This window comes from Lathamus discolor, chromosome 1 (genome assembly GCF_037157495.1).
Source record: "Lathamus discolor isolate bLatDis1 chromosome 1, bLatDis1.hap1, whole genome shotgun sequence".
Taxonomy (NCBI): domain Eukaryota; kingdom Metazoa; phylum Chordata; class Aves; order Psittaciformes; family Psittacidae; genus Lathamus; species Lathamus discolor.
In genome coordinates, this window is record NC_088884.1 from 151,828,680 (window position 1) to 151,856,622 (window position 27,943).

General features: G+C 42.8%; 2 protein-coding genes across 2 annotated transcripts in view; one reads left to right on the forward strand and one right to left on the reverse strand.

The window, feature by feature from the left end:
• Window positions 1–352: 352 nt before the first annotated feature.
• On the forward strand, window positions 353–27,942 carry NSG1 (neuronal vesicle trafficking associated 1). The gene is made up of 6 exons (XM_065659492.1): window positions 353–672; window positions 1,172–1,322; window positions 4,878–4,994; window positions 16,471–16,581; window positions 21,828–25,112; window positions 26,486–27,942. Exons 2-5 carry the CDS (start codon window positions 1,194–1,196, stop codon window positions 22,026–22,028), a joined length of 558 nt encoding a protein of 185 aa, XP_065515564.1. The 5' UTR covers window positions 353–672; window positions 1,172–1,193; the 3' UTR covers window positions 22,029–25,112; window positions 26,486–27,942.
• Window positions 23,204–27,943, reverse strand: part of STX18 (syntaxin 18) — a 63,983-nt gene continuing 59,243 nt past the window's right edge. Inside the window, exons 8-11 of the mRNA XM_065659478.1 lie at window positions 27,696–27,754; window positions 26,867–26,936; window positions 26,251–26,331; window positions 23,204–24,971 (exon numbers count right to left, since the gene is read on the reverse strand). Of these exons, the coding sequence (XP_065515550.1) occupies window positions 24,876–24,971; window positions 26,251–26,331; window positions 26,867–26,936; window positions 27,696–27,754 (306 nt within the window). The 3' untranslated portion in view covers window positions 23,204–24,875. The remainder of the gene's footprint in view (window positions 24,972–26,250; window positions 26,332–26,866; window positions 26,937–27,695; window positions 27,755–27,943) is intronic.

Genomic DNA, 27,943 nt, shown 5'->3' on the forward strand with positions numbered 1-27,943 from the left:
CGCAGTGCCCCCCTTTGCGGAGGGAGCTCGCTCTCACCACCCTGACAGGCACGATCGCCCCTTCCCCGCAGACGCGCTAAGGACGAAGCTAACCCCTCGGTGACACTGCACCCCCGCCTAGCACCGCCGGCGGGCAAGGCGAGGCCGGGCGCCCTCCGCTACCGTATTCGGCGGCTTCCCCGCCGGAGGTACCGCGGCTGACCCCGCCGGGGCCGGCGGCCCCTACCTCAGGGACTCGGGGCTGCCGTGCGGGGCACGGCGGCGGCTCTCGGAGCCGTTAACGCCGGGCACCCCCGGCGCGGTGCGGTGCGGGGCGGTGCGGTGCTGTTCGTAGCGTTCCGTACGGCTCCGCCAGGGGAGGGGCGCGGAGGGCGGCGCGTCGCGTCCTGTCCCCCCGCCGCCGCCTCCTCCTACTCCACCTGCCGCCGCTGCGCCAGTAGCCGGCTGTGGGGAGTCGCCCGCCTCATCCCCGCCGATCCCCTTTGTGCTGCTGCCTCAGAGCTGCCCTCAGCCAGGCGGCGGCTGCGTCACGGCCCCGGCGCTGCGGCCGCCCAGAGCCACCCCGCGGAGGGACAGCTGCCGCCCCGACCCCCGTTCCGCCATTGCTGCGCGGGCCGCGGCGCAACGGAACGACGCCTCGCAGCCCCCGAGGAAGGGCCGGGAGCTGCGGCGGTGAGTGGCGGGGCCGCGGCCCCACACCTCTGCCAAGGGCCGGGAGCCACGGGTGGCCGTTACCCCTGTGAGGGGCGGTCAGGGAGCGGGGCAGGGCGCGGCGGGCGCCCTGCGGGTACGGGCAGGCGGTGAGGGGAGCCGGGCTGGGCGGGGGATGCAGCGATGTGCCTGGGCCCGGGGCCAGAGCCGGAGCCCCCCGATCCCGCGGGCTGAGGGGCGATGCCGCACCGGGGCCGGGCGGCGAGGCGGCGCTGGGATCAGGCTAACGTGTCGGGCGTTTTGGGGTGCTTTGGGGTTTGTGTGTTAACTGCGACAACAAAAGCGCTGGCCGTCGTACTTCCCAAAACGCCAAGATGTAACCGAGTCACAACGACCAACGCTGTTTAGTATTTAATATTTATTACATTTTTTCCATAAGCCATTTCCCTGAGGGCTGTGGAGAGGTCTGGCGCATCCCGACTTCCTGACATTTTGCGGTTTTGTGCGTGTGTGTCAGCAGAAAATCCCTCTAGCCTGGAAGAATGGTGAAACTGGGGAATAATTTCAGCGAGAAGAGCACAAAGCAACCCCTTTTGGAGGATGGATTTGACACCATCCCCCTGATCACACCCCTGGATGTCAATCAGCTCCAGTTCCCGCCTCCTGATAAGGTACAGTAGGCATTAGTTTCCACCCTGGAGAATCACACCCAAATCTCAGGCGAGCAACAAAAGAATAGGTTACGTATAAGGAGCAGCTTAGAAATGTCAAGGAATGCGGGGTGTTTTAAGGCATGCTAGTTCCCTCTGGGGAAAAGGATTAACAGTTAAGCTAATGAAAATCCAGTAGTAGCGATTTGCATTAAGAAATAGTGGGAAGTATTAGCAAGAAGCACCTGCAGATTTCAGTGCTGCTGTATAAAATATGTAAACATAAAAATGCAAGCTTCTCTATGCTGTATCATCATAGCCCTTTCTATTCTGTATTTTTGCGTGTGTGTGTCTGTAAGGTACTGTGTATTCTTTGTGGATGATACGAATTTTCTGTCCAGAAAATGCCCCCCTAATGGGGGGGATGAAGCACCGCTTTATTTCTCTGCGAGATGTGCATGGGCAGACTTACCACAGTAAGAACACACAGGGAGAAAGAACTCCCTTTCTCCTTACACAGGGAGAAAGAACTTCCACGATCCCTCCGTGCTTCAGTAGGAAATTAATGCTAGACCCTGACAAGCTGAAATAATGAGATGAGAACAGGCCATTGAATTTTCTCCTTGGTGACTGATCTGGTTCAAAATCCTCCAAATAAGTGATTTAGATGTTACATAGCTGGAAGGGGACAGTCCAAGGTGCTGCTTACAGGTTGGAAAGGAAGTGTGCATCCTGCGTACCTCATTACGTGGTTTGATTACTAAGGATTTAGGAAGGTGATGTAAATACATTTATTCTCACAATAAGAATTCAGCAAGCGTTAGTACAGGAAAGGCATACAGTAGCAGGATAACTTTTCAAATATTCCAGTATCCTATTTTTCAGTATCCTGTTTTAGTAGGATACTTATTTGAACATTTCTCACTTATGCATCTGGCAAAAAAAAATGCTTTGTTGCCTTTGAAAACTAGAAAATTTAACTGGGAAATTATAATACCTTTATGCTGATTTTTATTTTTGGCATCGTGTCTTCCATGAGCTAAGTTCTATTTCTAGATAAACTGATACCTGTACCTTCCTCATAGCTCAGAAAAAAATCACATAATCTTATACTGAAGTAAAGAATTTTACCTTGTGAAATTTGTCTCGAGAGTGTCGTCTGTAGGCAACACAGATAAATTTGTTACCTCCATTTTAATTGCTATCAACACCATTCTGTGTCGTGTGTGGTGACCAGTTGGCAGGCATAAATGCAATAAGCCATAACAGCTGTTAGAGAGCCTGAGGGTCCATTTTCTGCCCTTGGTTACATGGGTGTAAATCTTGTAACTGAGGACAAAATTGCACCCTAAGGCTCTAAAACAAGTTAAGCCTTACTGTGTCTAATACGCCTGCCAACTGGTGACTGGATATAACCGATTACCAAGGACCAAGGTCCAAAGGAATTTGTTATGTTACTGCACTGCTAAGCAGGAGTCTGAACTGGGGATCTGTGTGGTAATAGGTTTAACCTGAGCAGAGCCTCTTTAGTGAGCCCAGGAGGTTCTCTGCCAGCCTGATTGCTCTTACTAAAATGGGGCAGAACTCCTCCCTCCTTCATGCCATTTGTCTGGAATGAAAGCAAATTTACAGCTAGGTTAGAAGCTTAAATAAAGGAATATCTGGGTGGCTCTTCTACTCTTTCCACTGTCTGTCTGTATGTTAGCTTTCGTTCCTTTCACAAACATACAGGGAAAACAATAAAACCATTATATTTATTTGCCCTACTGTCTGTAACTGGTTGGCGAGGTCAGTGTGACTTTACTGGTTGCTACAGACCCAAAGGCAGTAGTACAGCAACTGATGTGAGGAAAAAAAAGAAACAGTATTAAGTCAGGATTAACACACAGATCAAATTCTGAAGTACAAAGCTATTAATGTATAATGAATAGGAGTACATCATATATATATGCTTATTTTTCACCTACAAGAAGGCTCCAGTATGGCAGTGAAGCATAACTTCTTGAACAGCAGTGACTACAGTGCTAAGAATTTCATGATTTTGACAGCTTCTAAATTAAAGGGATGAACTGATCCAGATGCATATTAGGTATATTAAACAAAAGAAGACATTACATAACCACATAGATAGAACTTTATGTTCAGTGTCAGCTGAGGGTGACTTGAGTTGCCTGAGGTTATGCAACATAAAGGGGGAAGTAAAATGTTAAAAAGCATTCCAGAAATCTACAGTTTACTTCCATGATGCTGTTTGGCAGTTGTAAAATTAAATAGCAATTATTATCTTATTAATTATAGCTGAAAATAGGTAAAGTAGTTCTAAACCTTTGTCCTGTACATATATGTGTAATACTGTGTGTCTGGTAAGCTGTGTGGTACTGAGTCCAAGTACAGTTATACATTCTAGATGCCATTTCAGGTAACCCAAAACTTTAATATCACTGCCTGCTGTCTGTAAGTGTCACAATCTTAACTTCAGAATAATGTAGTTGCTATTGAGACCATGGGTAGTGCTATAGATAGAATCTGGTTCTGAAAATCTAAGAGTCTATGTATTTTTAACTTGAAACAGAGAAAACTGAGCAGATCTTACTAGCACTGTTAGTTCAATAAACTGCACCCTGTCTTGGGAGAGGTACTTTGAAAAAGATTCTGAAAAACTGCAGAAGGCAAAAATGAGGCAAATAGGTTAGGTATGTGAGAATTTTGTTCAATTAGAATGCCTGGGAGAGCACTAGAGCTGTGAGTGATGTACTGAGTATTTTAGGAATACAGGTAAGGTGCTAAATGGTGTAGCTCGGGGCAGTAGCTCATCGCAAGGAATAAACTGATGTTGAAGAGCCTTGGATTATTCAAGAAATCTCATTAACACAAGGATTTGTGGGCATCTTGCTGCTTACAGCTGGCAGTTCCAAAGTTAGATGTTAAAAATAAGAGTGCCAAGACCTATAGTCTAGTACATAGTGAATAGCAACTAGTGCTTTCAAAGAACATGACTGTTGGTGACATCATCTGCTGGATTTCTATGGGCACTCCTCAATAACTGTCTCGTCCTGTTAGTCTCCAGTTTGAAATTCCATTAGTGGGATCTCCTGAAGCAAATGGAGGTAGCTGTTTTCAAACCATGTAAAGTGGGAAGTTTCATGATTTGGATTTGAAATAAGTAGATGCTTGCCTAGTGTAGCAGCACAGTACCACTACAGCTGAGAGAATTGAATGTTTGTGCAACTGTTGCATAACAAGTCTTCTGTAGGTTCATCAGAGCCACTTTGATGGATAATTGGGAAAAATAACTAACAACCTTCAGCTGCCAAACACAAGTAAGGGGAAAAAAAGTATTGTGCTAGATGTGCTTGTAAGCAGGTAAAAGAAGAGTTAATGAATCAGTAAGATTTGTACGTCCAGTTAAAGGTCAGGTGGGATGGGGCTTTGAGCAGCCTGGTCTACTGGTAGGTGTCCCTGTCCGTGGCAGGGGGGTTGGAACTAGGTTATCTTGAGGTCCTTTCCAGCCAAACCATTCTATGATTCTGTGTTTCAGGTGACAGCTTTTTGATTTCTTTCATTTTTTTTTTAAAGGTTGTGGTCAAAACAAAAACAGAATATGAACCTGATCGCAAGAAGGGCAAGTTCCGTACTCCTAAAATAGCTGAATTCACAATCAGCATCACTGAAGGGGTTTCAGAAAGATTTAAGGTAAGTAATGCTATATGAAGATGTTAATGACTTGGTTGTGTTCAGAGAAGTGCTTAAAATCAGTTGCTGATTGTGTCAAAAGTGTCTAGAACTGACAGAGTGGCTGTTGTGGGTACAGCAGGACATGAGGAAGATAAATGCTGTAATAGATCAGTATTTAGCAATTAGAAGCAGAGCAAATCTTGCAGCATTATTGCTTGCGATCCCTCACAGGCACATTAATTCAGAAGGCACTTGTGTCGGTGTGTCGGTTTTGGAATGTGGCTGGCCAGGGTGTATGTGGGCTGCATGCAGGTAGCTCTCATGGAATGGATAAAGCTCCTGTTAGTATTGAAGGACAAGAACCACAAGAGTATTTGTTTTCCTTTTGGCTTCTTATATTTCACTGTGGCCAAACCATTCTCTTAAAAGCACTGTCACAGTCCATTATGTATATTTTTATAGTTAAATGTATGACTTGGCAGTTCAAGAATGTATACCAGAGTTCTTTGCGATCAGTTTTCTTGGTCCCGTTGTATCTCACAGCTTGGTGATGACTGTTACTGGCAGACAGCAGTTCAGCAAGAGTCTGACTCAGATTTACTCTTTAGTGTCCACACCCCTATTACTTCCTTTAGTACTACTACAGGAAAGCCAAGAGCTTAACTGGTGCAAGGACTGAGTTACCGTTTCCCCTTCTCACTGTAGGATAGGTTTTGTTGCAAAGCAGGGAAGTTGGCACTTCAGCTCATGCTTTCCTACTTACTGTCTTAACAAAGGAAGACTACAGCTTTTCAGGGCTGTTCATTTGGAATATTACCCAGGGTTGCCAAAGCGTTTTTAAATGGTAAGCAGTGACACTGGTCAGTGCATAGGTACAAATACATTGGGGAAAACCTAATATTTACTGTAAGAGAAAAATACAGTTTCAGTAAGGATGTGGATTTTCTTTATATTGCACACTTCTAACCTCAGTTTGCGTGATAGGAGTTGTAGTGCCTACCCAGAAACTGTAGTTCTGTTGTGCCTGACCTGTGGTTCTAAAAGCTGCCCAGGCCCAAGCCTACCTTCAGAAGTGTACACGCAGCTCTGTGGATCATGCTGAATGAAGAAAGCCAAGGTTCAAGGAGGGATTAGACACTTTAGGCTGTTTGCAAAGGCACTTTGCAGAGTGCTGCCGGGACAAATGTTTTTAAGTGCAGGTCACCAGGTGGAGTCTTCAGCCACACAATGAAGCCTGTAGGTTCTCAGTAAGCTGGGTGGGGAACCATGCCAAATAGCTAATAAGAGATATGGGGTGTGGCAGAAATATACTAAGAAACCTAGTTCCAGTTTTTCTGTTCCCTGGTGTGGAGCAAGGACATCCTATCCCTCAGGGAAAATGCTGCCTTCTGACTGACACTCTCCTCCTTGGCACCAGTCCTTGAGAATAATCCCCTTCCTCTCAGGGGAGGGTTGTGCACACTGTATTGTTGGGTAAGATGCAGATGGACAGCTGAGAACAAAGAGAACTTATGCCTGGCTGTCTTTTTGTGTGTGTCCTGGTCACACTATGGTGATCTGAAAATGCTTACTACATTGTAAAAAAAAAAAAAAAAAAAAAGAAAAGAAAAGGGAAGAGAGAGTATTTAGTTTGAGTATGCTGCTAAGACTTCAGTTCCAAGCAGCTGAGCAGAATCTATACCTGAGGAATTCTGCACTTACCTACTAGCTGTAGCGACTAAGGGATTTCATTGTTACATTGTAGATAAGGAAGGGTTCTGAACATCTTGATTTCATCTAAATTTTTTGCACATCCCTTTATAATCTGGGCTCTTTCCATTTTTGTTGGGAGAGCTGAGCAAATGAGACCTTACTGAACAATAAATAGCTTGTCGTGCTGTTGGATAGTCTTTCCTAATTTGAATAGCTGAACAGTTAGAAGCCTGAGCATTTTTGTGTTGCATTTTTATATACCTTTGGATGGCATACTTAAATAAAATAGGTTTTAGATACTCTTTTAGGATGATCACTCTGGGATTAATCTCATACTACAGGGTTGCTAGGTTTTGCTGCTAGGTAACTACTGCATCAGAGAGAGGTTTCAGTAAGATTTGGTATCTGTTGGGAATTGCAGGGTGATTCACACTGTGGCTGTAAGTCTGGGATGCTAAAGAAGAGTGTGGGGGTTGATCAGTTAGGAAAACTCTTTCAGTTAATTGAAAACAATAGTTTCATGCAGAACATCCAGGTCCTAAAGATGTCCCTTAATCTCTATGTAACAGAATTAGAATTGAATTATGCTGCTTGCAACATTTTCAACAGAACTGACTGCTTCTCCAGCAGGGATGATTGTCGTATTCACCACTCCCAGTAGTAAATATTACATGAATAATTGATGAAATTTCATAAATATGTAGATGAAAAGTACTGATTGTGTGAGGTTTTTCTCCTGGGTCCTTATTAATTGTGAACCATCATGTTAACTACTGCTGTTGATTCTGAGAGAGCAAAAGGATATTTGTTTGAAAATTAAATATTTGCTATAATTATGAGATGCATTATTTAACTGATGGGATATTGACTTTGGCTTGTGTTCATGAAAAAAGCTTCAGATGCTGTTTCAGTGACTTGAATATTGTACAACACCAATGCCTAAGCTTGCCACAAGACCCAGCCTGAATGTTATGCTAAAAATAAAAGAGTCAGTCCTATTTACAAATAATTCACATATGTGTTCTAAGATGTGTGCTTCTTAAATAAGGACAAAGCAGATTGCATTTTTGGGATTCAGCAGTGCAGATCATCTAAAGCTGTTCTTCTTGAGAAATTACACATTCTAACAAAAGCAGCAGCTCCAGCATGTGCATGTGTCGTGTAGATCATTTAGTGTTTCAGCAGTTGTGTGAATAAGAAATTACAAAACCTATTTTCTGCATTCTCCACATTATCACAGTTATTACAACAGAACTGAGAATGTTTACAAAGACAACTGCAAGCATAATTTTCCTGTTTTAAGCCACATTCTGAATTCAAATCAGAATCTGTCAGAAGAATATGAAGACTTTCTGATTCTGAGAACCCTATTGTCTTCATTTAGTTTTATGGCACTAACCACACCAAGAAAGAGGTGATTTTTTTCACTGGAGGTTATTTTTCATTGAGAAAGAGAAGTCTTGCTTGTGTTCCTTGAACAGTGTAAGCTAATGCGGGGAGCTGGTCCTTCACATCTTTGAATGAACTTTGAATGAAGCAGGTTTTTCTCTCCTGTAGATTGTCCACTGTACAGATTAATACAGCAAGACTGGAAATGTCATTTCAAAGGAGCCTTGTGAATCAGGACATAGGAGGAAGTTATTGCAGGCAAAATTAACGATATCAGTTATGCAAGGCCAAACCTTTGCCCCGCCATTGTCAGAGCAGCATTTTTACAAACTCCAGTTGAATTTTGCAGTGGGATGTCTGTTTTGGCACCCACTGAATTGGGCTACAATTGACAGTTGTGCACAAACACACCAATTTAAAAAATGTTTGTTGTATCAAAGCAGGAGATTTTTTTTCTGTCTTTGGGGGAAACCTGAATAAGGAACATACAGAGATATTTTGAAAGCACATACTTAAGTTTCCCAATAGATTTCAAGTCCTTAAATAAGTCCAAGCTGCGGTATGTCTTCAGCCATTTGGTTCTGTTCAAAGGCAGTTGAGTTCTTCAGATTTTATCCTTGACGTCTCTACATACATCTAACTGCAGAGCCAAAGCCTCAAGCTTATTTCTGTGGTAAGACCATATGGTGCAAGCCATGTATTGTCAAGTAGCAAGCAGTTGTTGAAATATCTGTATGAGGTTATGGAAGAGGCATCAAGACTTCCTTTTTAGATCAGTTCTTGAAGTTTTACCTGCTGTTTTTCAGACTGGAAACTGTATGCAATGTATATTTAAATACTTAATTTTTGACCTGTCTTAAAAGTGGCATCCTTTAAAAAATATTTCTGACTTTTTAACCTGTTCTTAGTAATACCAATATAACTAATAATAACTTATTGCTGCAAAAATAATGTTTGTTTCTGTGTGATACTCTGTGTGTTGAATAGCTCTTTGTTCCTACTGAAAAAAGTCTGTTAGGTGCAGGAGATGTCAGCTGATTTTTGTGCAGGATATCACATCCTTAAGTATGTTCTGTGTCTGTCACTTAGTGCTGGAAGAGTGACAGGTACTTACTGCTATGAGTAGTTCTGTTTTGTTCAGTAGCACTACTCGGAGGATTAAGGTTACTCACAAGCATAAGCATTTGGCAGGGTTTGAATCTTTCTGTTATTACTTCAAGCAAGAAAAATAAAGGAGATTCTTCTTTCAATGTAACTGCTGTTTTAAATCAGTTGATGTAAGTAAAGGCGCTGCATGGCAACTGTGGTTTTTCCATTTCTTTACCTGTTAGACAGGTCCCTGATGTGACATTGACTATCCTCATACTAAATTTTTGGCTAAAAGGAATTTTTGTTGCAGTCAGAGCCAGAAGATTGGAGTGAATGCCTAACAGCAGCTCCCCTGCTCCAAGTCAGGTGTCCTCTGCTACTGTATCCATTAGAAATCCTTTTCTTGGAGTAGAACCAGTGTGGCTGGTGACAAAGATGATGTTTTGGGCCTCTCCATCTGTAACACTTCTATAGCCTTTCCTCTCCTGAAGTAACCTTTTCCAGCCTTTCTGCTGGCCTCAGTGATACCCTCTTTGTTTGTTTGGGAAGGTATCAAAGTTCTCATCTCAGGGCCACAGGGTTTCTTGAACTGCTTCTTCAAATCTCTGTAGTTAAGAAACTAATATATGGTGCCATGTGGTGGAAAATGAAGGAAATATTCAGTGTTGAGCCACAGTGCTGGACCCTCAAGGCCACTGTCTTGCTACCTGTTTGTGTTAACCCATGGTGCAAGATCTCAAGGCCACTGCCTTGTTAACCTGCTTTTGTCTAACAGTATCTCCCTTGGGTTTCATTAATCGGCTTCCCTGCAGGCTGGTTCTGTTGTCTTGTACTGTCACTGTTAATAAGCACTGGGTCTGTAGTTTCATTGCAGTTATTTTCCTTCATGTATCTATCTTCCTTTCTCCCAGTCATCTCCAGGTGAGCATCCAAGCCAGTTCCCTCTTCATCTTTGTCTTTTGTGTTTGAGAAGGACAGTCTTTTAATTTCTTCTAGTTTTTCTGTACACTTTACCCCAGAACTATCGTCCTCTTTGACCACAAAGGTTTGATGTGAGTTTTCTGGTGAAGAAAGTTGAGTTTAATAGGTAGATATCAGTCACATAGCTAAACATGACATCATGTTAGAAATGCTCTTCTGAAATGAGGCACCTGGTTGTCTTTTGAGGCACTGGTCATCTTGTATGTGTATATATGCTCCTGAGACAATAAAGTATGGGAAGTTGTACCAAGTTGTTCTGTATAATTTGGGTTGCTTCATAAGTAAATGAGTCAAATGTTGCATGCATAGATACGAATGTTCCTTTTTTTTTTTTTTTTCCTTTCATGTTGCCATTTACTTCAAGTTGAACAATTCTTAATGCTTAAGTGCGTTGTTTCAGACGTTTTTCATGTAGGCTTCTAGGGACAGGTAATAACAAACGATACCATTTTGGAAAAGCAGGAATATTAGAAGTGAAGAGCTGTTTTCAGTGTTCTCCAACATGCTGGTAGAGGGCATTGTGCAGCTGGAGATGCAGGATTTCAGTGGAGAGAGGTGAAATGGAGGTCACAGCCATTTGCAGGGAAGTCAGTGTTGTGTTTTATGAATTTCAGTCTGTGGGCTGTAGCCAGACACAGTCTATTGTAATTACAGTCTGCCTGCCCAAAATTCTCTTGTAGTTTAAATTGGATGGCAATAATCTTAATTTCCTGGCCTAAATGGTTGTACAGAGTTGCTGTATTTCATCCCGGTGGGCTTTGCATTTCACTGGTGAGCAGAGCATAAATTGGTTGTAGATCACTTCGTATGAAAGGTGCTCTATAAATTTACGTCTTCACCCTTTTTGTTTAGTGCTAGCACCAAGTCTGTGCCTAGTACTTCACAGGCAAATCGGAAATGAAAGTTGTGTTCCCAAGAGGCTGCTATTGAAATAGATAATGCATAAATGTGGAGTAAGATGAGATGTGACCAAGTGCCAGTGATTGAGCAGCAAAAATTACTGCATGTCTTGTTAGTTCCACTTTAGTTCCACTTCTTGTAATAGCAGGAATGCTCATAGTTGGGTTTGTGTGCAGAAAGGTACATGACAGAAGGAAAAGCATGAAGGAAGGCAGTGCAAAGCAGCACAGTAAGAGTGTGTTAGTGGGGATGTTGGTCAAGAGGAAGAGGCATGATGCAAAAGGTGGAGGCAAAGGCAGAGGAAAAATTGATTGCACCCAGGCTTTAGTGGGATACAGGAAAAATTGAAAGAGATAGAGCTAAGAAGAGCAAAAGGAGCAGACTTGTGCATGCTTTGAAACATGATTTGTAATCTGCTCAGAAAGGGACCGGAGCCAGGAAGGAATGTGAATAGAAGCAGGCACGGTTGGTGCAGTTGATGAATTTTGGTGTAATATTCCAGCTTGATTTAAAAGGCAGTACAAGAAACGTTATAGCAAAGTGAGGAAGGAGGAGACTGCAGCAGCCAGGCAGAGAAAATGCAGCATGCAGTGTTTTGCAGCTGTAGCGAAGTAGGATGGACTGATTGGGAAGACGTAGCAGATCCTGACGGCAAGGCCTCTCACAAGCTGTTTACATGTTAGTGAGTTGTCAGATCTGGTGAGTTTAATTTGTTCAGCAAAATGCTTACAGAGACGGAAGACAGCTTTTTTGCTATGGGTGCACTTCATTCATTAGTCATCTCTCATTTCGATTACTGTAATGGCTTCTGGCTAGACATTGTCCTTCTGCTCTTCACTTACAATCTATTAATCTGCCACATACATAATACCTTGTCGTCTTTTCTGTTCACTTAGTTTTGCTGCCAGACCCCTTAAAACCACCCTTAAAGGACACTCTCAAGATGAAAACAAAACCACACTTCAAGTTCCTAGTTCAAAGGAAGAATTGTTTGTACTGTCTTGTAGTTATTTTATGAAAAGCATTTTAAAACCCATCACTCATGTGATGTGACAGTCACCTTGGAGTTGGCGGGATGTACATGGCAGTGAATGATCATAGTAATTCAGAAGCCTTCTGCTTCCACTGTGTGAGGCTCTGCACTTATGCCAGCTGGCTACCACAAAGAGAAGAGATTCCAGATTCTTTCCAGAAGGGAGGGAGTGGTGCTTGCACATGCAGTGCATCCTCTCCTGCCTTGAGCAAAGGAAGAGGTCAGATTGCTGCTAGTGCCTTGGTATGAAGAGGAGAATAACTTTATTTCATAGCGAGTGTACAAAGCTGCTGTGGAAGAAAACAACAGAATGACAGCTTTGGTAGAGCTTGTGGTCTAAACAGCAGCTTCCCACTTCCCATGCTTTTATTTTTTGAAGGCATCTGGGAGGGAGGAGAGGGCTCAGAAGGTGAGGTGGTAAGCTAGGGTTGCACTGTGTTACTGTCGGGGGAGAGGAGCTGATTGTCTCAAGGTTAGAAGTGAACCTGAGAATCTGACAGTTGTGGACCATCAGTGGTGAGTTATTATGAGAGTAAAGGAAAATGGCTATTAAAAGGAAGAGAAGGATTTTCAGCTCATAAGGGAGAAGTGTACTGGGTTAACAGGTGGTAGCAATCACCTTGGAATCCAGTGATGGATTTCTTTCCATCTTTGCCATTTGCACATGTGACTGTCCTTTGCTTAGATGGATGTTACTTGTATCCTGAAGGATGGATGGTAAGAGAAAGGAGCTTTTCTTCTAATAGGAAGGATACAAGAGCTTACTTGATTAGGGATTTGCAAATTGAGTGTGATTGCAAATTATTGGAGATAATGAGAATAACAATTTACACGTTAATACCAAATTTAATATTTTTTTAATGTATATGTTAATTCCAAAGTGAATAACTTTAAGAAATAGAGTAAGCAGGAGAGACCCATGAAAACTACAAACTAGGAGCCCTGAGAGTGCTTTCCAGTGGTTTACTGTGTGGCAATGGAGGAACCATGCTGGATGTGACTTGTGTGAGCAGTGAGAACTCACAGCTCCATGTACATCCGTGAAACAGATAAATGCTCCATGTCTCAGCAAATCAGCCCTGAGGTTGTAGCTCTGCAACTTGCCAGGCTCCAGCAGTCTGCACAACAGTTGGCTTTTGACCTCTATCAAAAAGCATCATTACTTTCCAAAGCAGTTTCAGAGCTTTGGAGATAGTGGTCCTGCAGTGATTGTGGAAATACAGGTCTTTTTCTGTTGTTTAATAGTTGGTCTCAACTATAAATGAGCTTATTGTCTTTATAGTATATTCCTGAGGCCTTGTCTGTATGTCAGAATGGTTACAACTGGGAACTAATGGTATAAATCTACTGTTCCTAGCTTGTAGGATAGCCAGGGAATATGTTAAAATACTTTGAGATACAAGAATATTTTTCAAAGTATTCTAAACTGTTCACTAATAGGAGGAGGCAGATGTGAGCTGAATTCATCTGTAAAATAGCAATTGTTCTGCTTGGTGTCTGTGTCCCATGTCGCAGGCCTGTGCTTCTAGAGAGAGCAGCCTTTGTCAGTGGCTGTGTGGAATATATCTTGTATGGCATGGGAAGCCTCAGCAATAATCCCATCTGGATTTTATCTTTTCTCTCCCCAGTTTCTAGTCCCTTTTCCATTTCTTCTCCAAGGGAAAGAGCAGTGACTGTCAGAGCAAAAGGAACAGTATAACACACACACACTTGAGTCAGTTGAAGTGAACGACCCAAAACTTGCAACTTGGACTGCACTGTGTGTGTTGTAGAGTGACTGGGTGAGGAACCTCTGGTTCCTTTCTGCTTCCTCATCTTCCCACGCTGCTTCGTGGGGAAAGGTGGCCTTGGGCCCATGACTCCACAGGCCGGCAGAGCTGTGAACCTGTACTGGGGCCCCGCATACAGTATAGCAGGACTTAGGGACAGCAGCAAGGCGGTAGGGAGGTGGGACAAGGAGCCCCAAGTGGGAACTGCAGGTTTAGGGGTGAGTTTTCCTAGAGCCTGGAGTGCAAGGAAAATTCTGGGGGGAGGGAAGAGAATAAGGCTAGTTACAGTTGTAGGGAAGGGAAAATGGTGGAAGGTGGGATGCCAGGTTTGGACCAAGCTGGTGTGTGAAGGGCCTTGTACAGGCGGGTGGGTGGAATAGCTGAGGAAACATAGGAAGAGGCTCCAACCAACCATGGAATAGAAAAGGGAGACGCCTGACTAAAAACACATGAGAAGGGCTGAGCTAGGGCATAGCTTGGGTAGGAACTGGGGGGAGGTGGAGGGTATGTTGTTCATTATTAAACTGGGCCACAGAGAGTGACCAGAAAGGAAAATGTGCTTTATCGCTTGGATTCTGGAGCTCTTGGACATACTGAGACAAGGAACATGTCAGCAGAAAATAGAAAGTTGGCAAGACAGTGTGATCTGTGTTAACCTTTGTGTATGCAATGAAGTAACAAACTTGGGGAAACACTAATTAGGTTTGAAGATTGATGTCAGTGTGAGGCTTTTGTAACCCAGTGACTGTTCAGAGAAACTGAAGATGATGCTGTTAACCAGAAAGGTCCTTTGCTCCTTGTCTTGTTTCAATGGGCATTGTTACATTAATATCTAAGTTGCTTCTGCTAAATTACTTTCTGACTTGTAGTTCTCCCTGCTTCTCTTCCAGCCCTCCTTTTGTGCTTATTTTCTGTCAAAAATCCTTACAAAGTCCTTGGCTTCAGCAGCACATGAAACTCCCCAGCCTTGTTTCAGCCAGGAAGTGCAGCACTCGCTGTTGTCTGCCCATGATGAGGTTCACTGCCCAGCATGACAAGTCCTAAAACTTCATCTTGGTTCTTCAGTGTCACTAACACACACAGTTTGCAGTGCTGCAGATCCTGTTAGTTCTGGGGTTTATCATAAAGGCAGTGTATGGTGGTGGTTTTTACCAAGAGGCAAAGCTACAAGTTTTTCTTGTTGTTGCTGCTTTCTCAAATACCAGGTTATTCTTGTTTTCATAGTTGACCCTCATGTGCCTAAATTCTCTTTCTAGAAGATGTATACAACTGTCTTGTCTTCCTTTAAAATTTAGATTATATTATACTTTAATTAATTAATCACATAATCTTGCTTGTTTCTGTTTATTGCTGTTTCTTATGCTGTAGAACACGCTGGCTTCTTTCTAACTTGCCAAAACCCCAAAAAGCTCAACCACTCTTACTGTGTGATCTCCTTGAGCCACTCATTTGTCTGTCAGTAGGGCTTTAGGTTAATAAAACCACACTTCTGGACACTCTCCCAGGTAAAGAATGCTATTTGCTCAGCTCACATCTGAGCTGAATTAGGAGCTTTGCAGTGTAACTGGTAGGTCAAAATCTTGTTCTTGTCAGAGGCAAGGTCATTCTAGAGGTAGTTCTGTCTCCGGTCTCACCTAAAAGGCTGCTGGTTTCCATCTGCTCTAGGTTTATTCCTGGGAAGGGTTAGCTTGATAATGACACTGATTGTAGTAGCCCAAGTTCCAGACCAGATTGGTGCTTATGGACATGGTGGAAAGTCAGTGCCACATAATGCAGTCTGTAATGGTTCTGTGAAGTAGTGTTCAAGGCCAGGCTGGACAGGGCTTTGAGCAACCTGACATGGTGGAAGGTGCCCCTGCCTATGGCAGGGGGGTTGGAACTAAGTGGACTTTGTGGTCCCTTCCAGTCCAAGCCATTCCAGAATTCTCTGTGAGCACTGTGGAAAGAGGTGCAGCATTGCTTCTTGAGGATAGCCCTGTATTGAGCATGGTATATTCCGGTATGGATCTGGCAGTGAGCTACTCCTGTACTGTCTCTGTGTGGCAAAGAAGTACTGTTTCAAGCTATAAATTCAGGAGGATTGAGCAGCCAAGCATGCAGACTTAAGGTGTAACTATATGTTCGTAGCAGGTGCAACAAACTCTCTTCCTAGCAAGAGAGGGCAGACATTACTTTCTCCATGCCCTGCTGCAGTCACCTTTGTATTATCCAGATGACACCTGTACTAAAGCACTGTCACCTGACTCCATTCTGGGACAGGCACAGGGAAAACAAACACACTTATCAGCTGACATAAACTAGACTTACACTTGCATCATCCAAACAGCAGCAGACTCAAGCTACCTCCATGTGTCCTTCTGGCCTCATGTGCACTGAAAAGAAGCGCAGCCAAACCCACCTTGCAGTACAGAGGCAATAGGCCTCTGACCAGACAAACTGCTTGCTTCTCAGAGAAGGGGGATGTAGAAGCACTTAGGTGCTGCTTCCCTGTTCTCCCTCAGTAATTAAGCAGCTGTTTTAATCCTTTGCTTGGTTTTACTGTAAAGTGCACTCAGAGGTGGCTTCTGCTGCCGACAGTGACAAGCAGCAATACAATTAGCAGTGCGTTACTAACATGAGCATGTTTTATTTTCCTTCACAGGTGACTGTGCTGGTCCTTTTTGCCCTCGCATTCTTAACCTGTGTTGTATTTCTGGTAGTCTACAAGGTTTACAAGTATGACCATACCTGTCCAGAAGGATTTGTTTTCAAGGTAAATTGCATTCACATGGTAGAAAAATAGGAGAGCATGTAATATTCTCTGTGTTATTTTCTGTATAACCTTGATCGAGTCATGCTGTATTGCTTAGAAATTTGTGCTTGTTTACTGAGATTACTGTGCTTCCTGCTGTTTCTTTCTGCTTAATTTATAATTGAGGTTGTATTATTGCATAATTTTCCTAACGTTATTTTGCTAATGCTCTTAACATTGAAAATACAGCAAAAGTCCCAGCACTAGTGTCCTTCAAGCCTATTTCACTTCCAGTTGTCTGGACAAAGCCCTCATTTATTAGGTCATATGGGTTAATTTTGCTGTTCGTCTAAATTCATGTACTTTAGGAAAGAAGAGAATGATAAAACTTGGAGGGGGAAAAGAAAAATCACTCTGGAATATGTGTCAAAAACCCAGTGAGTGATGTTCTCATTAGGAGCAGCAGACTGACTTCAGGGTTATTTCTGTAGAAAGAACTTGTTCTAGAACAGTGACCTTGGAGCCCTACTGCCACTGGCCAAAAGTGATGCCAAAAAAGGGGAAAACACATTTGTCAGAGAAAACCCCTGGTTCTGTCTGAAAGGGAGGCTGCAGAGCACTTCATTTGTGCAAGATATTAGTGCTGGCTCCTCAGCTGTGACTGGTGCTCAAAGTCAGAGAGGTAACATTGATTTCTCCATTGTAAATTCAGCAGGGTTGAGCTTGGCTGTAATTAGATAGAAAAGTAGCAGTGATGATGGCATCCTTCCCTCTAATTTGTTAAGAATACTTAGGCACGTAATGAATCAAATGGGTACCTAGTGTCTTCAGAAGGACTTAAGAAGGAATGGCTGCCTCAGCACTCCTTGATGATCCTGTTTAGGATTTTTGATTCTGTCACTTCAGGCATATAAATATCTTGCAAGAATCTAGTCCAAAATTATAATCAGTGATGCCCTGCTCTATTAATTTAGCTCCATGCAGTCAGTTTTAGGTTATACTGCTTTCCCTTGGTTCAAGGGCAGAAGATACTGTGGTGAGAATACCTGGAGGTAACTCAAGAGATCCAATGCTTGGTTTTGCTGTCGTTTTCTTTTGTTGTCTCAGACAAGCACTGAACCCCTCCCTGTGCTCATGTCTCATGGGACTGTACCCTTTTTTTCCCTAAGATTTCTCTTTGAGCAATTTGGAATACAGACTGTATGTTCCTACTGAGCCTGTCTTGATGTGATCCTGACTTGACAGGAATGGCCAGTTACATATTCCTGCTGTAAGTCTAGTTAACAGCCTGCTGATTCTGGTTCCTTTCATACCACGTTGTCCCTCCCTTTGAGTTGCAGCCTTCTGGCTTTTGTCTTTTCCTCCTCATGTTAAACATGTTTAAGGGGAGAACAGCTGCATTTCAGTTGCACTGTGAAAGTGTGGTTGGGTTTCTCTCCTTAGGGGGCCCTGTGTTGAAACAGAGGTTAGGCAGAAGGTCCCATAGCTCATGCTCTGTGTTTAACATGCAGCACATACACAGGCCTGCACTACTGTTACTTTCCCAGTGTTTGAGTTTTGAAGGCTGATTCCTAGCTGCTTGATGGCATAATGCCAGGAGACCCAGCATCCTTGGTCATGTAACTCTTGAATATGAGTTTTACAGGATAAACACATTAGCAAATGACACAAGGCCTGAAACTACCAGTGTTGACATGAATCTGTATTTGTTGCCTTTGCATTTTTTGCTGGGAGAGTCTGTAGTATGTCATGTCAGAGCTTGGCACAGATATCCTAAGAGGCATGAAGACCATATCCGTCAGCTTGTGACCAGTGTCTCAGTGGACTGGCTTTGTGCTTGATGTGGGCTCAGTAACATTCTCTGTCCTAGATGTCCTTAGGCTTTGGATGCTGATGTGATTTCCAGGGTAAGAGCAGAGGTGTCCCCTGCCTCAGGAAGCCTGGTACTATGGGAATCTCTGCATGAAGGCTGAGGTACTGTAGCTCTGAGTCAGACTTGTTCTCTGCCTTGATGCTCTCATACATGGAGCAGTTCCAAAGGTTTCAGTGTTCTCAACCTTCCTGCTGTCCTACACATCCAGGACTTGAAGGTGTGCTTAGAAAGCTGCTCACCTTCCTTTGTATAGCAAAGTCAAACTGCTCAAGCCTCAACTCTGTGCTTGCTCAAGCTTTCTGACACAGCCCTAGTACTTATGTTGGGTAGATCACTCCTCTGATGTGATTTTCACTGGCTCTTGGTGACTCGCCTACATTTGCCTCAAAGACCTGAGTGCACTTCCATCCTGGACGAGTTTCTGCAGAACTTCCGTGTGCCCCAGACTACATCTGTTACCCTTTAGCTTTCATTGCCAAGGCACCTGCGTTCTGTCAGACTCATGGACAGTACAGCAAAGTAATTTCAGTGCATTTAAGACAACACCATCATCTATTAAGTTCAGAATTACTGACCCAGCAAAGGTAATGTGACAGAAGATACTATTTAGGAGTGAATACCACTGGAGCCTTCATGTCAAAGGAACAAAAGGAGTCATCATAACACAGCCATAGACTGGCAACCAGGGTTTTCTCAAAGGCTTTAACCCATAACTAATTTCTGAAATAGAAGAGTTGTGAAAGAAACAAGAGACTGTCAATTCACTCTGGAGCATTCCAGTTTCTCCTCATGGCATTCCTTACTATTTCTCTTAACTGGGAACCATGGAAACAAAAAGGATGGAGAGATGTCCTATGTAAGATGAAGGTATTAGGCGAGCAGCAGGATGAGCATTGATCCCAGTTGCCATTGCTCAGTCACTCCCAGTGCTGTGTGGCTTGTTAGGAGCTAAGCAGAGGGGCTGTCCTTGAGCAGAACCCAAGGAGCACTGAGCAAAAGGGAGCTTTCCCCTGTCTTTTCTAGAATCATGGAATCCCAGGAACAAAAATGCAGTCAGGATGGCAACTGCTGTGTGTTTCTTTAGACTCTTCGGTCAGGTGTGTGTTTGTGAACGCAAAAAAACACTGAGTCATTTTGCCTGTTACAAAGCAAAGCGATTCTAAAAGCAACACAAGATGCTGTGGCATTCTTTTAGACTGGCAGCAATCTTGGCTTGTCTTCAGCACCAGTAATGACATTTGCTTGAATTTCCTTGGCCAGATTTCACTAGGCCAATGGATTGATCTAATTTTAAATACTTACAATTTTAAATATTTACAGTTGTGACTGCATCGCATCACTGGGTGAAATAATCACTACAAAGATGGCTGTGCTTGCCTACTTCTTAGTCATTTTATCACATCAAAAGTAGTGTCAGCTCTCCCAGATAAAGCATGGATAATACATCCAGAAGATGGCAAGATGGAGAACATTCATCTCAAGTAACTCTATTCCATATTTCTGGATTATAGGTTTTAAATCTAGGTCCCAGTCTGGCAGCTGGCATATATAATGGTTATGGCCACAGGGACTAAAACAGTGCTGAATAGGCACAAGTGTCTGCTCAGCTGGGGTGAAATCCTGCCTGTTCTGTAGTGCTACTTCCAGCAAAACACTGGGGGAGAATTTGCCCTTATGCTTCCGTAATAGATGATACCAGATAAACCAAACCTGTGTGGATGTGATGGTAACTTGGAGCACTGTTGCAAGTCTGACATGCATCAAGGCTTCTGTCACAGAAGCAGGTTGGCACTGAGGAGGTGTAACTTGTGGGAGGGCTGTTAGTCCCATAGCAACAGCTCTGCTTGCAGCAGTCACATGTACTCTTCAGGGCAGGCAGGTTCATGGGGCTACCTGCAGGCCTCTTGTTCTGGCAAGTCTTCCTTTTTTCTTTCATACCTTTTGATGCTTTTTTTCACTAACATCTTTGGGATTCAGAATTTATATTAAGGTAAGACTCTCTGTTAGATCTGACCCCCAGTTTTTGTGGGGTTTAAACCATTTGAAACTGTTGCTACTGGTGCTTGTTTATGCTCTTTTGGTTTTCTGACAAGAGTCAACCCAAAAATAAAGGTGGACACATTGAGATGGATAGCACCTGGTCCTAAATCCCGTGGCATTTTTGCATGTGTGTTCATCCTCAGCAGTCTCCAATATTAAGTTCCATTTGCCAAGTTCTATGAGACCAGCAGCAGTTCAGAGTTGCTGTGCTGGGATATTACAAATTTTAGCCAGTGTGGGAAGCAGGAAGACCAAAAAGCCCATTTCTTTTTAAAAGAGAGTAGAAACAAACTTATTTTTCTTCAAGCTGCAGCTACTCCTAGTTTGCATCATAGAAGGTCCATTCAGTTGCCCAGGGTTCTGCCCCAGCACTTGATTGGTTTTGGGAACAGTTATCCATCCAGGGAGCCTGGACTGGCAGATGTGGCAGAGGACCTACAGAGACCTGTCACCTTCTGCAGCAAGACCTGGGGGGTCACAGGATATGTCCAAGTAATTTTTTACCTTCAGTGCAAGTAGATACTGTGTTGGCTTTTACTGCATCATCCCTGAATGGGGGCTAGATGATACCTGCTGAATAATGCACTGCACTCCCTTTGGTTCTGAAGACAGCAGCAAAGTTTGGATCCTACTCTCTAAATCACATATTTCTCTTTCAAAAGCTCTGAGCGTCCAGCAGTTTCTATTCAGTGCTCTTAAGGGAAATTAAATAATGCAGTCCCATGGCTAAAGATAGCTTTTTAAAAGCCTGCTGCTGGCTGTGTCTTTCTGACAATCAAGAGTGAAGTATTCTGTATGTGTGTACACACTTGCACATAAGCTTGGCTACTCACTGTGTTTTCCCTGTGTGTCTTTCTTACTGGGCTATAAAACTGTTTGTACCTTGGCACCAATATATCTATATTAATTTCTGTCCCTCAGACTGAAAACACCATACAAAAGTGCCTGAAGCTAATCCAAGGGTAGGATACAGACAGCTGTAACTGTAGGGTAAACACTTGGAAACTAGGTGGGGAGGAAAAACCATTCCAAAATATGGCTGGAACTGGATATTGAGTACTCTTAAAAATAATTTCAGGCAAGCATATTTCTTGTGTGTTAATGGTTCTGGCACATAAACCTGGATTGGTCTTGCTGGCAAATATACCAGTAGTTTAAGGATTGTGGGGAAGAACATTTTGAACACAGTAGGAAAACAGTGTAGTTAATTGCTTTATGTTGCATCTTGACTCACAGAAAGTAAATGCTGGCTTAGACTAAAAGGGAAAGAAGAAACAAACCAAACCTGACTGAACCACGTTCAGTGTGTGAATGGGGCTGTATCTGTAATCTAAGCGATGGATTTTCCTTTCAGAATAATCAATGCATTCCAGCGGGGTTGGAAAACTACTACTCTGAACAAGACTCCAGTGCTCGAGGGAAGTTTTACACAGTCATAAACCACTACAATCTGGCCAAGCAAACCATCACACGCTCGGTGTCTCCATGGATGACAGTACTGTCAGAAGAGAAACTATCGGAACAGGAGACTGAAGCTGCGGAGAAATCGGCTTAGTATGATCTGCTAATTAGTAATACTATGTCATTTGAAGGTAACTAAGGGACTTTAAGGAACTTTTCATTAAATATAACTATGGATAATTTAGAGGTTACTCATGTTTATGGTGCAATTGCTTCTGTTTGCTGATACTGCTTTGCAAAAAAAAAAACAACCAAAAACTTGCTGCAGAACATTCATGGGCGTAAGACAAGGTGCCTATCAGCATCGCTTTAGAGCTTTGACACCATTTTCAATGTTAACAAACCCCCGATGTTAGGTATGTTCTTGCAGTTCATTGGATACTGACAGATTTCATCACTGTATTTTTGGGGCCTGGACCTTAGATAAATCATGTGTTCTGTTCTCTGAATTGATCCTTTACTTATGACTTTTTTATTCTCTGTCATTTTGCAAACTGAAACACCCCAGCCATAACCAGAGTGATCTCTTGTTCAGCTCAAAGCTGTATCTAATACTTACTTTTGGCTCAAGCAAGAATGAGAGTCAGCATTGATGTCAAGGGCATAATGTAATGACTTGTATGGAGAAAGAAAGTGTCAGGTAGCATTTTTCTTACATTTTTCTCTACTGTTGTTTCTTTGTAAGTGATGATGAAGTTCCCCGCAACAAGGCATGCTCAATGTTTTATTATTGCTGTCAACAGGATTTAACTGCATTTCCACTGTGGCTTTAGCATCTTGGTACGGATGTGCACTGAAACACAAACTAGGTAGATGTCATGGAAAAACACAGACAGTTTTAGTGATGGATGTTGAGGATAGTGTAAAAAAAGAATAGGCAGTTCAGATGTCCTAATGAGAAATTACATCTTTTGGTCATAGTTCAGAGGCAGAAAGCCTATGCACAGTACATGTAGTCTGCCATGTAATTTGTTGGATGCAAGTGAGGGAGTAACATGTCTAAATTTTCTCTTACTACATTAACATTTTCCCTTTTTATGAATTGGAAAGAGCTCTCAGTTTATGCATGGTGTGCAGTGTGATACTTTATAAACCACAAAGCATCACACATGAAACCAGCAGACTGGGTACCACAAGTGGATCTTTCAAAGCTACATGTGAAACAAAGTGAGCAGTAGAACTGTTGATGTATGGGTAGGGGAGAAGACATAGAAGAACATAGTATTGTGGATGCACGCAGAAGTTCCATTGTAATTACAGACTTATCTATTCTTTGTGTGAAACCATGTTTTCATTTTTATTATAAATCTTAAGTATATATTACAAAAACCCCCATTTTATTAATTTAAGAGTTAGACAGAATAAGTGTGTGAAGCATCTGGACAAGCCAGTCACCCTTCTGTTCATGTCAAGTGAATGGGACAAGGGGTAGTGGAGATGTCAAAAGTTCCTTTTTGGTAGAAACCACATCAAAATGAAGGGAAAACCCTCAGTATGGGCTGTTTCTCAAGATCTGGTCAGCTCTACTTTGATTTTTCTCCAGTAGATTTGCTTTATCAACCACCTTTCTTACCAGTACAATTAAAATAACCATTCTTACTTCATTCTCTAGGTTTGACATGAAACATGCATTACACAGCAGATGTGTAAAAGGCTTTTTATTAAGTCATAAAAAGCAATAAATTATGTGCCAAATTCTTTGCATTTAAAAACTTCAGTCTTATGTTAAGAAATTGAAAACACACTGTGTCTGCATTTTGCAATAGGCAGATGCTGTATCAAATGTATTCATGGGTAACTTTTGACATTTTCACTCTGCAGAGTAAGGAGTAAGGATGCTGCTGCTTGTTGCGTACAACATCTAGAAACAGACATTTCAGGAGAGAGATAGCAAACCATACATCTCATATCAGCGTATTTACAGAGGCCATTCAGATTTTACAGGATAGAAAGCTCTGTTTCCCAGCACCCTCCTACATCAAAGTGATTATTGAGACATCTGCTCCCCCCTTTAAATTCAGTACAATAAAAACTTTAATGCACAAGTAAATACTGATGAGAAACAACTTATTTCTCTCTCTGATAACAATAAACATTGAAAATGGCTCAGCTTTAGAATCGAGGAGAAAGAGACTGCTTATGCTTTGTGAAGTCTAACCCAGTTTGTTTCCCTCTGGTTTAACAGGAGGGAGTTTATTGATTATCATCTACAGTTGGTTTTGGAACTTTTTTTAATCTTGGTTAACAAACTGTTGCCAATTTTAGTACTTTGAATTGTTTTGCTTTAATGTTGGCTCCTTGGGCTTTGTTCCAACACCCCAGCACATCTGTTTCACTGCAGAATCTGTTTGTGTTGTACTCTCTCTTTTCACCTAGAAGTAAAGCTCTTCAGTTGACTTCTTACCATTATTATTACTATTAAATCAGCCTGCTCTCTGACTCAAGTAGTTTCAGAGGATGGGGAGTCGAGGTCATAACATGTGCAAAGTGATCACTATGTACTGCAGTGGTGTGATTAAATAAAAGCCTGAGACAGCGTAGATGCTTTTGCACAGTACCAGTTTTCTCTTGCTCTGGTCTGCACTCGGGGAGCTGGACTCCAACCATCACAGATGTGTGGGTGATTATGATAAAACCATCATCGGTTTATTTTCTCCTCTTAGCTGTGCTCCTGCTTGCAGCTTTCTTACCAGCTCCTTCAAAGGTATCTGTGTTCTTTGCAGGATTAAGCGTGGTTTAATGTTCGATAAAGGGATTTAAAATGAATGCTATCAGCTCCGTTTGTACTAATGGATATATACACAGGTTTATTTACTGGAAGATATTCCCATCATAGCAGTATGAAAAACTTCATAGAAGAGGCAGGTGCGCCATGTACCCCATTCTGCTGAAACCAGTGTCCAAAGTGCTACAAATAAAGCATGGAGACAGCGCGGTATTTTTAATTATCATACCAGTCCAGGAAAAGCAAGGAAAATGAACACATCACAAGGAAGAATAGAATCCATACTCGAAATCCAGCATTGTTTTTGATGGCCTGTGAGGAAAAAGTTCTCTGTTACCATCACCAGTAAACACACAGTGGCATTTCAGCAGTGGCAACCCAGGATGCCCCTTAGTGGCTTCCCTCTTCTCACCCACAAGAGAAAGAACAGAGCTCGCCATCAATTTCAGCTGAGTAAGTGATGTTGGCTGCACCCCTTCAGATTTGTTACACTGAACTTCCTCTCAAAAACTTAAAGTAGGTCATTTTAAGTGGAACTCAAAACATTAAGAACTATGTCAAAATTTACACGCATAAAGGGCGGTTTAAGTTCCAAAAGTGAACTTCTGTGGTGAGAAGTAATCAGGCCTTCACCATTCTAATGAACAGTGCCTGACTAGAAACACCAAACCCCAGAACACCCCCAAACCCAACAACTATTTCTGGAGTTGGGTTAGCACCAGTTACGTATTTCAGTCTCAGAGCAAGTATTCTCTTGGATTCCCCATCCTAACATTGAGACCAGCAAATACAGGAACCTGACTTCCATTTTTCAGATTTACACATGGAATTGATTTTTTTATGCAGTTCAGGCATTACTGTAAGTGACAAAGTTTTGTATTTGTCACCTTTCTCTATTGTTCCTCAGTGTGGTTTAGGAAACTCAGTTCTACCTACAGCTGTGAAAAATGAGGCAAAGACAACTCCAGTTCATGCCACAGATTGCTGCACATCTCGGGAGAGCTGAGCAGTAGATAATACAGAATGTGAGTCAAGGATGAGTTTTCAGGAAGGAGCAAACCAAACAACTGAGCTATTTACTCAGCAGCCTAATTCAAGAAGTCTGTTTTTACTGAAATCTCAGTTCCTGAGAGAAAACATTGTTTCATTCTGATTAGTAAGACAGTGGGATAGATTAGCTTGCTAGGAGCACGGGAAATGGGTTCAGCATGATGACTCTTCTGCTGACACTGAGCATTTAACTCCAGCTTCAGCAATTCCAGCACTGTCCTTTATGCGTAGTCTGCAATTCCCCCCAACCCTTTTTTGGTTTTTCGTTGAACTCCGCAGCTGCTTAAACTCATGTCACTCTGTTCAGTGAGGCCAGGTAGATGCTCCAGCTCCTGCTGGCCTGTGGAGCCCTTCAGTCATGGTCAGTGAGACAAGCACTACCACCACGAGCCCTCCTTAGCCTGTACAGGTGTCCCAAACTGCCTTGACACCCCAGCACACACTGCTTAGTGCTGTGGGTGAGCTCACAGGTGCTGTTAAAAGCAGCACTTGGACAAAGATGAAAGTGAAATGAGTTTAAAACACAACTTCCAGATACTACCTCTCGTATGTCTTCGTTGCCTTCTTTGATATTCTCTGTTGCACCCACAACTAATTGATGGATATTGTCAATGTCAGTTTCCTGTTAAAAATGAGAAACAGTGATGAATGTCAGGGGAAAAACACACCTCCAAATACTTGGGTGGCAAGCAGAATTCTAAAATCTGGACATCTTAGTTTCAGTGGTGCAAAGGTGCAGACAATTAACCTGTAATTTCTTTACCTGTGATTTCAAGAGTCTGAACGGAGACCACCCGGACCAGCAGGAAGTCTTCCAGTTATCTACAACCAAATCTGTCTAATTTTTGCCAGCTCTTTTGGAAGAGGTGCCACTATTTCCAGAAGAGATGCTATAACCCATTTACCAGGACACTAGTTCTCGGAGAGAGGGATCATTCTAACACATACGTTGTATTTTCCATCCACAGTACACACTAGTAAGTAACAACAGTAAATGTCTTGATTTTGCATTTGAAGATCAGAACACTTCTCCTTCACATCTGCATCACAGATTAATGAATCTTAAGCTTCCATCTTGCATGTCACCAAGACCAAAACACCCCCCCCCCCCCAGTAAAATCCCCCAGCTGTATTTACTGGTGTAGTATTATACTGACCTGTTGCAAGACTTTTTCAGTGAATATCTCTTGTAATCTGGAGATTTCCACCACTTTTCCTTCAATTTGTCTGGGCAAAGAACAGAAACATCCCATTAGACACTAGTGCTAACATCGCTTGCTCCTGCAGATGCAGGTTCTCCAGCCTGGGATGGGGCTACTCAGAAGGCCACCATTTTGTTCACTGGCAGCTCCACAGCAACAGTCTGTGATGGGCACTATGGCAGCGCATAGCTGGGACACACCAGCCCTCTGGACACTCTGGAGAGGCTCCACCTGGAAATTGCCAAAGAGTGGCCTTCACTATGAGGATTCCACCTATGGTCCATCTTTCATTTAACATAACAAAATCTATGGTGAACCGCAAGTGGTTCATTCTGACATAGCCTTTTTATGTGCTACTGTGAAGTGTGGAATTCCCCTTGCCTAGTACTAATAATCCAAAATCCATTTCCACATCACCCACTCAGGTTTTCTGCACAGCACACAGAGAGCGAATGGCCCGACCGCTGGGACAGGTCCCTGCCTGGGGGTGAGTGACTGCATCTCCCTCTGCATGTGCAGTGCACAACATGGTACAAATGGAAAACTTCATCTTTTGAAACTTAACTGAGTCAATGTAAACCTTCCAAATTTAACCGGTGCTGTTTGGACAGTTCGTGTGTCACTCAGAACCACCTGTGGGACAGCACAATGTGTGAACCCACACGGTTGGTTTCCTGGATCCCTCCCCTACCACACCACTGCCATTCCCGCAGCCAGGCATCCTGCACAAATGCACCCAGGTTGTGGGACTATCAGGCACAACAAAAGTAACAGGAAATGGTACCTGACTTCATCAAAGAGGTTATTCATTTCACCAACGAGTCTCTGATTCTCCTGTTCAAACTGGAAGAAGGAAATCACACACATGAGCTCACATACTTGGTCTTGGCGAACCCCTCTTCAGAACCCACCCCAGATCAACCAGCCCCCACCTATCCTTGCAACCTATTTAAAATACATCCCAACTGGAAAGATGTTCAGGAATTACTGATAGTAGTCTAAATAAACCATATGAATCTGCTTGTTTGTAAC

Bases quoted from the DNA above. Each gene is read 5' to 3' on its own strand.
- NSG1 (XM_065659492.1), top strand. From the start codon at position 1,194: ATGGTGAAACTGGGGAATAATTTCAGCGAGAAGAGCACAAAGCAACCC. The intron at 1,323-4,877 runs GTACAGTAGGCA...TTTTTTTTAAAG, and splicing joins AGTTCCCGCCTCCTGATAAG to GTTGTGGTCAAAACAAAAAC. The intron at 4,995-16,470 runs GTAAGTAATGCT...TTTCCTTCACAG, and splicing joins GGGTTTCAGAAAGATTTAAG to GTGACTGTGCTGGTCCTTTT.